At 36.6% G+C, this 17,244-nt stretch overlaps 1 protein-coding gene across 1 annotated transcript in view; it reads right to left on the reverse strand.

Moving 5' to 3' along the window:
- Positions 1–2,536: 2,536 nt before the first annotated feature.
- The window catches only part of ST6GALNAC5 (ST6 N-acetylgalactosaminide alpha-2,6-sialyltransferase 5), a 329,013-nt gene continuing 314,305 nt past the window's right edge, over positions 2,537–17,244 (reverse strand). The window contains exon 5 of the mRNA XM_053693339.1: positions 2,537–2,888. Coding sequence (XP_053549314.1) covers positions 2,657–2,888 — 232 coding nt within the window. The 3' untranslated portion in view covers positions 2,537–2,656. The remainder of the gene's footprint in view (positions 2,889–17,244) is intronic.

Genomic DNA, 17,244 nt, shown 5'->3' on the forward strand with positions numbered 1-17,244 from the left:
AGCTGAATAAAATTCTGTTTTTATCATACTCGGATGTTTTTTATCTTCTCCTGAAGTCAAACGTTACCATATTAGAACGGCCAGTCTGTGGGTTTTTTCATACCGCTAGCCTCTGCATCTGAGACGACATACAGAGGTTCCACTTTGTCCTTATGTTCTAAGCTCCCTGCAGCCGACACAATATCCGGAGGTTCTATCTTGCTCCTTGTGGAGGATATGCAGCTGACCTTACACAGATAAGGGGACACTGCTACCATCAAGATATCGCCCTTCCAGCGTACTGACTGCTGTTAAAGGTCAGCCTGCTCGTTTGCACCATTTTTACAAAGAGTGCCATCACACTAGTTGAAAATATTTCACCATGAGGTGCTTTCTTTCTGTTTACAATTTTTAGATTCACTGATTCACCATCGGCTTGAAGAAACAGCTGCCTTCACATGAACTTTTATATATTTGAACTCTTTCACTCATGAACTTATAATTTTTTCAGCAATTTTTTCTGTTTTTTGACATTGATAGCATCTACAGTTTTTTCACTTTTTGTCAGAATTATTTTATTTTCATCTTTTTTCCTGCAAGATTTTGCCCTATTTATATATATATATATATATATATATATATATATATATATATATATATATATATATATATATATATATATATATATATATATATATTATTTATTGTCTGTTGTTGCACATCCGCATCTTTGTTTATCCAAACAGTTACTGTTCCCTAGAATATTCTTTATTTGGCGCACCCTATCTTTTATGCTTTTTTAGTATAATTTTAAAACATGGTATAATCTATGAATGAAGTCATATTAGATGCTGTTTGATACCAGGCATTTACTAGACCCTGACATCCCAGTATTGGTAGCAGAATCTGCTGTATCCTCTTCTTCCACACAGAAATAACTGAGCTTGTCATTCATTCTCCATGGTCTATCCCACCAGGTTAGCTCTACACAGCACCCTCTAAATTTCTTACAGCGGCAGAGTTTGAGTGTTTTTTATATATGAATGTGGCTTTGTTCTGTTTAATAAAATGATGATATGAATGTTTACCTAATATCCTACCAATTGTAATAAATTCAATTTCTATATTCTATCATATATTTAGTAAGGGGTCACCACTCTTTTTCTTGGTGCCTGCTTTCTGCAACTCATAATTTAGTGCAGTATACACTCTATCTGGTGCTCTCCCCTCCTGAGGGCTTTTTTTGGAGTAGTGGCAAAACCAAAATACACATTTTTAGTTCCACTTTTTCCTGGGGTCACAAAAACATTGAAACATTTTTTTATTTCTGCTTTTTCCAGGGAGGGGAGGCACAGAAAGTAGTGCAGAGGGCTGCATGAGGTTATCAGACTTTCATTTAACCTATTATGTATACTTTGGAATAAAATTTAGGTGGTTACATACTGTCCAAAGATCATGGCCCTTTTAAATAAACTGTTTTTCCTTATGATTGTTTTTAGTGGGTGATTCAATTTGATTCAGGCAGTCAAGGGTTAAAAATTGGTACTTTGGAATAGGCAACAATATTATGAGGCCTGATGATTGGTTACCTACTATGTTTTTATAGATTAATTTAAAGAGTGTTTTATTGCTTGTTAGCTTGAGAAAGGGGCAGGCGCTCTGAAATGTTGCTGTAGCTTTAATAAAGGTTTTTTATACGGAGTGCTACCTTCTCTTCGTCTTTTACAAACCATTGATTGTGGATCTATGAGAGGGATGATGAAGGTGTGAGCACCCTCAATCTTTACAAGTTTACACATTTGAACTGCAGCTGACTTGCATAATGCTGGAGTGCTGAACTAAACTCTTTTTTTCTAGTTATCGGACTGAAAGTTCACCATACCTGGTGTAATCATTAATAAAATGATACACAAAAAACAAGAACTGATAAAAATTAAGAAAAAGAATCTGTATTTTAAATACAATACATACAGCCAATAAAACATCCATTGTATACTGAAATATAAGAGCAGTTAATCTCATGTGGAAAGTGTTCAAATATTTAAGAAATGCATCCTTATAAAAACATACTATATCTGCATTTATTCACACAAGAAAAACAGCCTCCATTTTATTTAAGTGCAACAAAGTAGGCTGTTTTTTTCCCTTTTTATTTACACACACACCCACCCACCCACCCACAACCACACACACTCCCCCACACACTAACACACAAACACACACACACTCCCCCACACACTAACACACAAACACACACACACTCCCCCACACACTAACATACAAACACACACACACTACCCCTCACACTAAGACACGCACACACTTCCACACACAAAAACACATACACTCCCACACAGACAAGCACACATACACACTCCCAAAAGCGCACACACACACTCCCACAGACACAAACACACAAACTGCCTCACACACGCACACACAAATTACCACACACACAAACACACACACACGTTGTGAAGATTAAATCAACAAACAATTCTATACTGCAGATTGTCCCATACTGTCTCCCTGCAAAAGATCAGTGCTTATTTTTAAATTTAGCTTTATTATTATTTTTTTTATTTATTTTTTCTAAGATTGTTTGGTTGCGGCATGAGACTTGACATTCACTTCTGCAAAGTGCTTGATTCTGATTGCCTTTTGACGTTTCGCTTCTTCAGAACATTGGTTTTACAGTCGGATTCTTTCCAGAATGTGATTCTGGTTTCCAGTCTGGTTGAAAAAATAGAATATTAAAGGTCCGTGCCCAGTTAGCAAACACTCGTTTCTCTGTAATAAAACGGTGATGGCTTCCCTTTTTTGCTCGTTCATGTGAAATATACATTGTGCATTCATCTGTTCCCATGGGCTCATAATAATGATAAGGTACCAATGTATGGTTTGGCATTCTGTTAAAAAAAAAGCACATGAAATACAGTTTTTAGAATATAATTTTAAGCAGAGTATTATATATAAAACATCATTAATTCTTAATTTTAAAATGGATATCCTCATAAAACACACTAGAGTACTGTTGAGCAATATATGGCCCTAGAGTAACGTGAGGTCCTCAAATGCTTCTCAAGCAAGCTGTCACCATCCTTTTCTTAAAGGGACACTAAACCCAATTTTTTTTCTTTCATGATTCAGATAGAGCATGCAATTTTAAGCAACTTCCTAATTTACTCCTATTATAAAAATGTTTTCGTTCTCTTGCTATCTTTATTTAAAAAGCAGAAATGTAAAGCTTGAGAGCCGGACAATTTTTGTTTGAGAACCTGGGTTATGCTTGCTTATTGGTTTGCTAAATGTAGCCACCAATAAGCAAGCGCTATCCAGCGCTCCGAACCAAAAATGGGCTGGCTCCTAAGCTTTAAATTACTGCTGTTTAAATAAAGATAGAAAGAGAATGAAGAAACATTAATAGTGGGAATAAATTAGTTGCTTGAAATTGCCTGCTCTATATGAATCATCAAGAAAAAAATTTGGGTTTAGTATCCCTTTAACAGTATAACCATTTTTTCCACATAAGAACATTCATTTATTTTATCTCACCAAACATCACTTACTATTCCTCCACTCAATGCATACTTTAGCTTTAGGTCCAGTATTGGAGTCAATTACCGTGCTGGCTATTTGAGTATTTGAGAGGTGCTATCCCAGCTGTCAGTTGTGGGACAAAATAAATTATCTACATCCATATATTTTGTGCTCCGAAGCAAGATATCTACCTTACTGCAATGCACGCATTTAGCTTAAAGGGATATTAAACAGTCTGATTGTTGTAATAAAGAAAGCACAAAGTTGTGTATTATATTTAATAGAAATCATTGCAATATGTATTATTCATAATTTTAAAAGGATGTTACCAATTTATTTATTTTTTAGCTTTATGTGTGCAGTATCTATTACTTCCTGTCACAGCCCCACTAGAGACCTTGGGTCTCTACATAAAGCCATATCTAGATTGATGTAATAAATCTTGTAAAGTAACATGAGCTGGTTTATTATTTAATAAAAGCTATAGAGACAGGATTCTGCCCATGCTTACTCAGCAGAGACAGAATGTAGCCTACTTTCTCAGCATGTCTGCTCACTTATTAAAGTGAATGTACATTTTCATGAATTAGTGCCCTGTTTTTAAAAATACTATTAAAAACAGGGGCACTTTCATTCATGAAAGTTTACATTGCACCCCATTTTGAAAAATATTTACCTTTATCTTCTGCAAAGCTGGATCTGCGATCCCTCTCCCGCTTCTTCCTGCTGTACTTACACAGCAATGACGAAACCGGCTTCCACCAATCACAGCATAGCCTCATGAGATGGATGCTGGGGGAAGCCATGATTGGAGGAAGCCGGTTTTCGTCATTCGTGACTTATGTACAGAGGACCTGCGGGCGGGGGATCGGCGATCCGGCTTTGCAGAAGATAAAGGAAAGTATTTTTCAAAATACGGTTCAATGTAAACTTTCATGAATGAAAGTGCCCCTGTTTTTAATAGTATTTTTAAAAACAGGGCACTGATTCATGGAAGTTTACCTTCATGTTAAGCTGTAGGGAGGAACTACACTGAGAATGACTAAGAGCTCATTTTGCAAGAAATTAAGTAAGTTAGAAATAACTTATTTCCTGTTTTTAACACAATCTATTTCTTTTTATGTTTACTTTAACAGATATTTTTAATAAAGGATTACTATTTCATATCCAAAGCGAAAAGTTCCATTTATTGAGTTTACAAAATTTAAAAGGAAAGGCAGACTTCCAAAAATCAAGGTAGGACAGCAGTCCCTAGATAACAGCTAACATGTTTCGGCTTAACAAGCCTTAATCATAGCTAACAGCTATAAGTAACCTACAGTCTTTAAAAAGGGAAAGCCCTGATGTTTAATAGGTTAAAAACAAACAGGGGGAGTGTTCAATAATTAATATTATGTTAACCCTTGCAATACCTACCAAAAAGGAGGGGATTTATATATATATATATATATATATATATATATATATATATATATCACAAATGCCCTTATATAAAGCTAGTACGTATGTTAACCCTTGCAATACCTACCAAAAAGGAGGGGATTTATATATATATATATATATATATATATATATATATATATATATATATATATATATCACAAATGCCCTTATATAAAGCTAGTACATTTCTACACATAGGACATAATGTTGTGGAGGATAAATATGCATACAAAGGTATTCAAATAAATACAATCAAATTGCAATAATAATGGCGCTAATAAATGAAGAATGAAAGTAGATATTAGTACACAAATATATATGCATACATATGCATGTAGATACTTAAAAATGCATAAATGCAAACGTGTATAAAATGCTAGAGAATACTGCCTAAACACACAGTGTGAGTGTTTAAGAGGGAATCATCTAAGAAATAATAAATTGCCGAAAATAAATATATAGTACATAAGCTTTAGAGTATATACATACATACATATGCATAGAGGATCAGAATGTATAAGAGTATCACTCCCAATAATTAATCAGATCATACTCCGAGTTGAAGCCCAGAGGAGCTCTAGTCTGGAGAGTAAATATCCAGAACATTTCTCTTTTTTGTAAAAGTTTAGTTCTGTCACCACCTCGTTTCGGGGGTAATACTCTCTCTATTGCTTGACATCTCAGAGTACGATCTGATCCTTCATGAATCTGAACAAAGTGATGAACAAAAACAGTCTTTGACCTACCAACACTAATAGTAGATACATGTTTGCATATTCTAGATCTACCCTACATATTGAAGTTTACACTAAGTGCAGGTTAACAAATAAATTACAAAAGTGGAAGTGCAATTGATTCAAGACAGAATTGGGAACTGTTACTGCCACATCTAAACATGCCTCTATGAAAAAGCAAAGATCCCACAGCTCGGTTGGTGTTAGGTAGCTGTGAGGGTGAAAGGAGGTTTCCTAGGGTTTTAGTTTTCCTGTATGAACATCTAACCCCTTTACTGACACATTTATTGAAACCATCATTATTATTATTATTATTATCGGTTATTTGTATAGCGCCAACAGATTCTGCAGCGCTATTGACAAAGGCGGAGTACAAAAAAACAGTTATAGGGATCAAATGGGTAGAGGGCCCTGCCAAGAGTTGCACTGTTGTAGTCAGCTCTTGAGAAGGTGATCAACAAACAGCTGGACTCTTAGGCTTACATGCTAAGGGGGTTCGGGGGATAGCAATGGAGGAGAGGAACTGGTATAAAGAAAGGTTAGCGTAGGTTGTATGCATCCCTGAACAGTAGAATCTTTAGGGAGCACTTGAAGCTTTTAAAACTAGAAGAGAGTCTTGTGGAGCGAGGCAGAGAGTTCCACAAGATGGGAGTCATCAGCGGCTAACATTTGAAAATGTTACATATAGCTGGGTACTGTTCACTATATGTGGTGACAAATGTAACTCCATCATGTTTTTCAGTGTGTTTCATCCTGTCAGCTAAAAGATGCTTTCTATTAAGCCTTTTGGTTTCTTTCTCCGCTCTAGAAATTACATGTGGGGGATAACCTCTCTGTAGCATGAGATTTCTTAAATCCAGGGACTCTTTTACATATGTTTCATCAGATGTGCAATTTCGTTTCAATCTCATATATTGTCCCTTTGCTATAGCATAGGGGACATGTTTGGTATCCATTAGATAGCTGTGGAGATTTAATACAAATTGATTCAGGATCCCATCTAACAACTCTGAAAGGTGCTAAAACAGGAACTGAATGCCACTCACTATGGGGCGTCCCTTGACATCAATTAATGATTTGTGCACCTTCAGTAAGTGGTGAAAGATGGGAACCACAGGGTGCGACACCAATAGATATTCAAAAGTTTCTCTATCAAAAAAGCCTTTGTCTAAGCCTTCATCAAGAAGATGAGACAACTCTCTTTTGTATTTGGAGGTAGGGTCTGTGTGTAACCTTTCGTAGTTAATAGGATCGCCTAGCTGACGGTGGGCCTCACCTATATATTGTTCTCTATTCAGTACAACAACCGAACCTCCCTTGTCTGCACCCATAATTACTATTTCATATTCCTTAAATGCCTAAGTAAATATAAACAAGCACTAGGATAGGTTCTTATAGGGCTGTTCAAATTATGGCCCTCCAAGGGGTTTTCTGTGGCCCTCAACAACAATGAGCAGAAATCAGACATCAGTAAACTATCAAAAAAGCACTTCTCATCTTGGTAATTAGACATGTGTATCTGTACGAAATGTAATAAATCTGAGTATAGTAAATCGTTGCCGGAACAGGAAAACCCAAAAATGTAATTCATGATTTGGACAGAATATACAATTTTAAACAACTTTCAAATTTACTTTTATTATCAAATATGCTTCATTCTCTTGTTATCCTTTGCTGAAGGAACAGCATTGCACTATTGGTAGCTAGCTGAACACATCTAGTTAGCCATCTAGTTAGCCATCTAGTTAACGGAAAACATTTTAAATAAAAATGGTGACGCATTTCAACACAAACACAGGACTAAATGTAATAAATTCCAGCTTTTTGTCACATTACCAGAACTTTATAAAGTAAGTCCCCAAACATCTGTCATTGGCTTGTACACATATGCACATGTTGACATCAGTGACTGCCTGTGCATTATATGTGAATATGTAAAATAACAATAGAGAAAGAGGCGCCACATGTGTAGATCAATCTTGACAATGATAATCTGATTACAAGGAGATACAGGGTACTCACAAGTGAAAAGGCACTCTCTTATGCCAGTAGAAGCAGGCTGGTTTTTAGCAGCAAACCATCTGGCTGGACTCAGATAGAATTTTCTGACAACCAGGATGCACGGAAGCAGGAACACTGGAACCACAGATCAACTATAAACGGTTATGGAGGATAGGGCAATAGTGCCCTTTGTTAGCTTATGGGAGTATTAAACACACTGTCTGCTGGGAGTGATACTTTTAAAATAAATGTATTAAAAGGTATAAAATAATACCAAAAGTAAAAACAACTCCTGCTAGGTGTATAAAATCTTCACAGTGAGATAGACAAATGCAACGCGTTTCTCGGGAGAACCCGTTTCATCAGGCATATTTTCCAAGAAACACGTTGCATTTGTCTATCTCACTGTGGAGATTTTATACACCTAGCAGGAGTTGTTTTTACTTTTGGTATTGTTTTATACCTGTTAATAAATTTATTTTTAAAGTATCACTCCCGGCAGACGGTGTCTTTAATACTCACATTTTTATTGGTTTACACTTGTACAGATTAGCAGTTTGTATATCAACCATTTTGGTTAACTTGTCTATTTAATACTTGGTTTGTTGTTTGAGCCCTTCATATAGGAGTTGGCAGTGTAAAGGTGTCCTTTGTACACAAGCTTTCACAGCCAGACTTCAGCCTGATATGTGAATATGTTATGTACAAACAGTATATCTCAGCATGCAATTTTCCTGCCATTCTCAAACACCCCCCATGCACTTTTCACGTCACACTGATCTTCTGTTTTTTTATGACACCCTGTAACTTCTCTCACTGATCTCCCACATCTTTCCTCCTAATATATCTTAGAACAATTCTATTCTATTTTATTTATTGCTTCAGACCTGAGGAAGAGAGGATACTCTGTAAAGGTTGTTTTTTATTATGTAATGTTAGTCCAGTGAAAAAGGTATCACTGCATATTGCAATACTCTTGTTATTTTGATATTTAACCACTGGACTAATACGGCTACCACAATCTACTTAATAATATTAACACATTTTATCATAATAAACTATTAACAACTTTTATCATAATAAAGAGCCATCAAATACCTTCAAGTGACACTTTACCCAAATGCTGAATCACTTGAAATTATGCAGCTAAGTTAGCCACATCCCTCTGTAAAAGGACTTTAACCCCTTCACTACCAGAGATTTCAGAGTAAAATGTGCCAAAATAATGAGGAGCTTTAATTTTTTTTTGCTATCACTCAGTTTGAACAGAAAAAGGGGCCTTGTATTTTTGTTTTACCTATGAAAACTATATATTTTTCCGCCATTAAAAAGCTTTTTATTTACAGAAATAAGAAATCATTGCAAAATTGCAAATATATATATAAAGTTTACATTTTCACATTCCACAAAAACCTGTGGCTATCTTCAGAAAAACAGATCCAACATGTATATATATTTATATTAGTTTTGATCATTTTAAGGTATTGATCTGCAGTTATGTATATCATGTTTTAAAATGATGCAATGGGGTAACTCATATGGTATAGCGCAAAATGTCGCTTTAGAGACATTGCATGAGAACCTAGCGCAGTGATGGGCAGCAAATGTTAAATATATATGTATATGATTATATACATGTACTGTATATGTATGTATTAATATGTGTATATACATATATTGACACATAAAACAAAATGTATGCTTACCTGATAAATTTATTTATTTCCGGGCATAACATAAGTTATGCAAAAGACGTTCCTTCTTGGAAGAAGAAACAACAATTTCCTGATTAATATTGCGATCCGACACTACCTTAGGGAGAAATCCCAGCTTAGTATGAAAGACCACCTTATCAGCATAAAACATAAGGTAAGGGGAATCACACTGCAGTGCCGAAAGTTCAGGAACTCTGCGAGCAGAAGAAATAGCAAGAAGAAACAAAACCTTCCAAGATAGTAATTTAATACTAACAGAATGCATCGCTCAAACGGAGCCTGCTGCAAAACTCTAAAACCAAGGTTAAGACTCCAAGGAGGATCAACAGAAGAGATAATATTGTAACCAGATCTGCGAACCAGATCCTGCGAGGCCATGCAGGAGCTATTAGAATCACAGAAGCTCTCTCCTGTTTGATCCGAGCAATTACTTGTGGAAGCAACACAAATGGAGGAAACAGGTATGCTAGATTGGAGCTCCAAGGAACCACTAGAGCATATACCAGAATGGCTTGAGGCTCTCTTGATCTTGAACCATACTTTGGAAGCTTGGTATTTTGACGAGACGCCATCAGATCCAACTCCGGAACCCTCACCTGAGAGTTATCATTGTAAAAACCTCTGGGTGGAGAGAGCCCACTCTCCGGGATGAAAAGTGTGCCTGCTTAGAAAATCCGCCTCCCAGTTGTCCACCCCTGGTATGTGAATGGCAGAGAGATGGCAATCGTGAGACTCCGCCCACTGGGGAATGCGAGACACCTCCTTCATTGCCAAGGAACTCTGAGTTCCTCCCTGGTGATTGATGTAGACCACCAAGGTGATGTTGTCCGAATGAAATCTGATAAATCAGACCAAAGCTAGTTGAGGCCAAGCTATTAAAGCATAGAAAACTGCTTTCAACTCCAAGATGTTTATTGGCAGAGATGACTCCTCTGGAGTCCACAGACCCTGTGTCTTTAAGAAACCCCAAACTGCTCCCCAGCCTGACAGGCTGGCGTCCGTGGTCACAATCACCCAGGAAGGCCTCAGGAAGCATGTGCCCCGAGACAGATGGTCCTGTGAAACCCACCATGAGAGTGAGACTCTTGTTGGGAAATCCAAATTTATCTTCTGCGAGAGATCTGAGTGGTCCCTGTTCCATTGACTGGGCATGCCATAGCTGCAGAGGTCTCAGATGGAACCGAGCAAAAGAAATGATGTCCATGGAGGCAACCATCAGTCCAACCACCTCCATGCATTGAGCCACAGATGGACGAATAACAGACTGGAGAGACAGGCAAGAAACATGAAGCTTGGATTTCCTGACGTCCGTCAGAAAAATCTTCATGGACAGGGAATATATGATTGTTCGCAAGAAACAAACCCTTGTATCTGGAACAAGGGAACTCTTTCCCAGATTCACTTTCCACCCATGGGAACGTAGAATAGACAACATCTCGTTATGAGATCTTGCTAGATGAAAAGATGGCACTTGAACTAGAATGTCGTCTAGATAAGGCACCACAGCAATACCCTGGGACCTCACCACTGCCAGAAGAGCCCCCAGAACCTTTGTAAAAATTCTGGAAACTGTAGCAAGGCCAGAAGAAAGGGCAACAAACTGGAAATGTTTGTCCTGGAAGGCAAACCTTAGATACTGGTAATGATCCCTGTGAATAGGAACATGAAGATACTTCAGATCTATGGTTGTCATGAACTGACCCTTTTGGACCAAAGGAAGAATAGAACGGATGGTCTCCATATTGAAGAATGGAACCCTGAGGAATTGATTGAGACACTTTAGGTCCAGAATGGGATGAAAAGTGCCCTCCTTCTTGGGAACTACAAATAGATTTGAATAGAATCCTAGACCCTGTTCCTCTAGAGGAACTGGATCAATCACTCCCAGGGATGATAGGTCCTTTATGCAGTTTAAGAAGGCCTCTCTCTTTATCTGGTTCGCAGAGAACCTTGACAGGTTGAACCTGCCCCTGGGAGGACAAGATTTGAGTCCTATTCTGCAACCATGGGATACTATATCTATGGCCCAAGGATCTGGAACATCTCATATCCAAGCCTGCTGAAAAAAAAGAAAGCCTGCCCCCCACTTGATCCACTACAGGATTGGGGGCGGCCCCTTCATGTTGATTTAGAATCAACGGAAGACTTCTTAGCTTGCTTCCCCCTATTCCAAAGCTGACTGGACCTCCAAGAAGACTTGGATTGATCCGACTTGGAAGAGGAAGACTTCTGTCCCTTAAAGTTACGAAAGGAACAAAAATGTGAATTCTAAGGACCCTTAGGTCTATTCTTTTTATCCTGAGGTAGGAAAGAACCCTTTCCACCTGTAATATCAGAAATAATTTCTGCTAGACCTGGTCCAAACAAAGTTTTACCCTTATAAGGCAGAGATAAAAGCACTGACTTGGATGTAACATCTGCAGACCAAGATTTTAACCAGAGAGTTCTGCAAGCTAAAACAGTAAAACCAGAAATATTAGCACCCAACCTAAGAATTTGCATGTTGGCATCACAAATAAAGGTATTGGCTAGCTTGAGAGCCTTGGTCCTGTCTTGGATCTCCTCTATAGTAGTCTCTTCTAGGATAAGATTAGATAAATCATTGCACCAATAAGATGCTGCCCCCCTGCAACTGAAGCAATACTAGCAACAGGTTGCCACAGTAATCCCTGATGAATGTACATCTTCTTCAAAAAAGCTTCAAGCTTCTTATCCATGGGATCCTTGAAAGAACAACTATCTTCAATAGGAATAGTAGTTCTCTTAGCCAGAATAGAGATAACTCCCTCTACCTTGGGCCCCGTGCGCCACGAGTCAGGAATAGAGTCAGCAACAGGAAACATCTTCTTAAAAGCAGGGGATGGGGAAAAGGGAATCCCTGGTTTATCCCATTCCTGAATTATAATATCTGCCATGCGGTCTGGAACTGGAAATACTTCCACAGATGAGGGTACATCATATACCCTATTAAGCTTACTAGACCTCTTTAGATTCTCTGCAACAGATTCAGATTTTTCCAAAGTAGCAAGAACCTCCTTCAAAAGAACTTGAAGGTGTTTTAACTTAAATCTGGAATTAATCTTCTTTGAATTTGCAGAATTCATCACTACAGTATCAGAATCTGAAAATGTCCCCTCAGAAGCCACTGAAGAATCATCTTCATCAGATAATGGAGGTAAACTGACTAACGCAGCTTTAGCAGAGTCAGCCTTACTAACATCAATATGTTTAGATTTCCTCTTACGCTTACCAGAAACCTTTGGAAAAGCTGATAAAGCTGCAGAAACAGCAGAAGAAATCTGCGCAGAGAAATCCCCAGGTAAAAAAACACCCCCAGGAGGTTGAGAGGAACCACAGGTCACTGCATGTAAAGCTTGGGAAGCTTGAGCGGAAAGCTGAGGCGTAGCTAGGATAACACTATCCTGAGAGACAGGAGGCTCAGAGAGAGACATCTCATCTTTAAACTTTAAAGTTTTATTTAGACATGAAGAGCAAAACTGTACAGGAGGAATTATCTTAGCCTCCAAACACAATACGAATTTTTCAAATGAATCAACTTCAGTAATATGGTCCATAATTGGGTATCAGTCCCTAACAATTAACAAAAAAAATGAAATGCCAAATTTAGTTTATTTATATGAAGCAATAAGACATAAATAAGCAGTTAAAAACCTCAGCTCTGCTGAGGTATTACCACTCCAGAAGTTGCTATCCCACTAGCACAGAAAACAGGACACACCCGGTAGCAAAGAACACCTCCTTGCTACTGGAACAGCCCAAATCCACTTGCCATTGTAGAAAGAAGAAAATGCAGCCTCCACACTCGCCACAGCAAACTCCGAACTGAACAGAGAAGTTGAAAAAATGCGCCAAACAAATACGGCGTGAAAACCAACAGCAGCACAGCAAAAGTGATTGGGCCAATAAACTGCACTGAAAAGCAATTGCAACAAGTAAGAAGTAAAACAAACACCTGTCAAACACTTCATACACTCTCCCATTTATGAGCCCCAATAAAAAATGATGCCACTTTTCACATAAAAGCAGTGCCCCTAAAACAGATTCAAATACTTTCCACACGGATTTAACACGTATAGTGCCAGTACTTTCAAACCTAGAAGGGAAAGCACTTACCTGTGGATCCTGCTCTGTCAGGCAGGAGCTGTTTTCTGAGTTGTGGCAGCTTCACCATATCTACCAGAGGCCTATAGAAAAGAAAGAACAGAGTAACCAACACTGACTTTCTATAATAGGGGTAGCAATAATTTTAGAAGTTTAAGCAAATACCACCTCGCCGTCTTCTAACTGCTAATAGCCACAATTACTCTTACTAAAGAGATTGACATGGACACAGCATAGCCCCAATCCTTGCTTGCAGGGAAAAGTACCCATTAAAAAGATTAAAATCTTCAGAAACTATCTTTGCCATCCTCCCGTGATCAAGGCAAAGAGAATGACTGGGGATTATGGGTAAGGGAAGTGATACTTAACAGCTCTGCTGGGGTGCTCTTTGCCTCCTCCTGTTGGACAGGAGTGAATATCCCACTAGTAATTAGAATGTTTTGTGGACTCTCCATGCCATAGGAAATAAATATATATTTATATAAGCATATACCTATATATTTACAATGAAAAATATGGCATAAAAAAATTATAAGGGCTTGAGGTCCCAGGTGTTAGAGAACAAAATAAGACTGCAAAGGGCTTTACCATAGAAATACATACATACACATGTCTTTTTATATATATATATATATATATATATATATATATATATATATATATATATATACTGTATATATATATATATATATATATATATATATACTGTATATATATATATATATATATATATATATATATATATATATATATATATATATATATATATATGTGTGTGTGTGTGTGTGTGTGCATTGAAGCCATTTGCAGTCAAGTAGCTGAAAACATGAAAAATGATATTTATACAAAAAAATTAATAAAGTGTTTATGTATTTAATGTAGATATTCCACAATGTCCTTCACATAGGGGGATATGTTCCAAGGATTTATAAATAAATTGATATTTATATATATATATATATATATATATATATATATGCTGATGACGGGGAAGAAGTCCCTGAAAACGTTACATTAAAGATTTTTTTCTTCACTAAAAAGACCTGAGAGTGCATCCGTTTTTCCAGGAGTATATATATATATCTGTATATATCTATACCCATATATAGTCATCTACTGTATGTGTATATATATATATATATATATATATATATATATATATATATTTATATATATATATATATATGTATGTATAGATATATATTTTACCAAAAAAACATCCGTTATGTGTAGAAATATGTATTTATGAATAAAACAAACATATTCTGCTATGTGAAGAACATTGGAATGTGAAATATTAATATTTCATGTTGGGTTATCGCACTTGAGAAAATGTGCGACTTGTTTGATGTTTTCAACATTTTCCACTTCCTTGAAGTCTATGGGGAATACATTAACGTGGTCACGATATTAGAAGCTACGCTTTTTGCACACGTTGGGTTAGCGCTTGTGCAAAAACTTTTTATTTTTCACTTGCAATAAAGCTTATTTCTAGTGGTGTTAATGCGTGATCGGCAGCGATAAATAGTGCTGCACTCATAATCTTCCCCTATATGTTTTCAGTCATATGAAGCATTGTGAGAGAACAAATATATCTTTTTTGGGCTCTGCAAGATACATAAGGGAAGACAAATACCTTGGAGGGACTTTTCTTACATTATAGACTTTCACAATCCTTTCCAGTGTAGCCAGGTACTGACAGATTTTATTAAATTTGTATTCTTATTATTAGAAACAGCTGCACTGACAGTTGAGAAATGGCTTGGGCATTTATAAACATCATAATATCCTTTGGGCAAAGTACTTAAAGTGACATTATACACTAGATTTTTCTTTGCATAAATGTTTTGTAGATGATCCATTTTTTTTACAAAAAATGTATAGTTTTGCTTATTTTTAAATAACTTTGCACTGATTTTCAGACTCCTAACCAAGCCCCAAAGCTTTAGAAGAATACTGATGCATACCTACTCCAGCTTGCTCCTGTTTGTGTAAAGAGTCTTTTCATATGCAGAAGAAGGGGGAGGGAAAGAGTATCTGCTCTTTTTGCTATAGTACCAATTTCAGTGGGTGTTCCAGCTAACATTTTCAACAGAGCTAAATTGAGACCTTCTAATTAAGTTGTTTTTAAACGGTTTTATACTGGATTTTTAGATCAGTATCTGTGCATATTATTCTCTATAGTAGTTAAATGAATATTGGTGTATACTGTCCCTTTAATGACTTTATAAACGCCATTGGCCCTGAAGGAGTTAACCACAGATACTAGTCCTAGTACTTGCAAGGGAGCAAGAAACTGGCATGTGCAGGCAGTCACTTTATTTTTATCCCCAGCTTAAAGGGACAGTCTACACCAGAATTTTTATTGTTTTAAAAGATAGATAATCCCTTTATTACCCATTCCCCAGTTTTGCATAACCAACACAGTTATATTAATATATTTTTAACCTCTGATTATCTTGTATCTAAGCCTCTGCAAACTGCCCCTTTATTTCGGTTCTTTCGACAGACTTGCAGTTTAGCCAATCAGTGCCTGCTCCCAGGTAACTTCACGCGCACAAGCTCAGTGTTATCTATATGAAACGCATGAACTAACACCCTCTAGTGGTGAAAAACTGTTAAAATGCATTCTTAAAAGAGATAGCCTTCAAGGTCTAAGAAATTAGCATATGAACCTCCTAGGTTAAAGGACCAGTCAACACAATAGATTTGCATAATCAACAAATGCAATATAACTAGACAATGCAATAGCACTTAGTCTGAACTTCAAATGAGTAGTAGATTTTTTTTCTGACAATTTTAAAAGTTATGTCTTTTTCCACTCCCCCTGTACCATGTGACAGCCATCAGCCAATCACAAATGCATACACACTTATTCTTGCACATGATCAGTAGGAGCTGGTGACTCAAAAAGTTTAAATATAAAAAGACTGTGCACATTTAGTTAATGGAAGTAAATTGGAAAGTTGTTTAAAATGGCTGCTCTATCTGAATAATGAAAGTTTAATTTTGATTGAGTGCCCCTTTAAGCTTTCAACTTAGAATAGCAAGAGAACAAAGCAAAATTGGTGATAAAAGTAAATTGGAAAATTGTTTAAAATGGCATGCCCTATCTGAATCATGAAAGTTTATTTTGGCCTAGATTGTCTCTTTAAAGAAGATTACTGAGATAAAACAAGATTTCATAAGATCACAGTAATACGTGAACTCAGCACCAATAATGCTGATTGGCTGTTTGTATTGTCACTATTTCGATAACAGTAAAAAGAGTATCTGAACTATAACTGTTTACAGAAAATGTACTCTGGTGAGCTGCAGAAATTTTGAGGTAAAATATCTTTCTTTTTTACTAATAGATGTTAGATATACATTAGACATTTTCTAGTCTACTGTTTAAAGATATGCTACATGACTTTCAATTGATTTAGCAATCTCTTGACGGACTGCAGACAAAGCTATAGCATGTTTATTTAACAAAGCAAAGATCTAGATTTGTATCAGCATTATTGATAACAATTAACCTTGGAGTTTTAATTTGATAGCGTGTTAATTAAGTTAATGTTGGTCCTAATAATTGATTTATGCTTTCCCGCTTGCATTTTCAAATAATACATAAAAAAAATGCAAACATTTTTAGCTCTGATTTATTTTGGGGCCACAAAAACTAGGATAGATGGCTCCCAGTTGACCATAAGTGTTATTAATATTAT

The sequence above is a fragment of the Bombina bombina genome, chromosome 10 (assembly GCF_027579735.1).
Source record: "Bombina bombina isolate aBomBom1 chromosome 10, aBomBom1.pri, whole genome shotgun sequence".
NCBI lineage: Eukaryota > Metazoa > Chordata > Amphibia > Anura > Bombinatoridae > Bombina > Bombina bombina.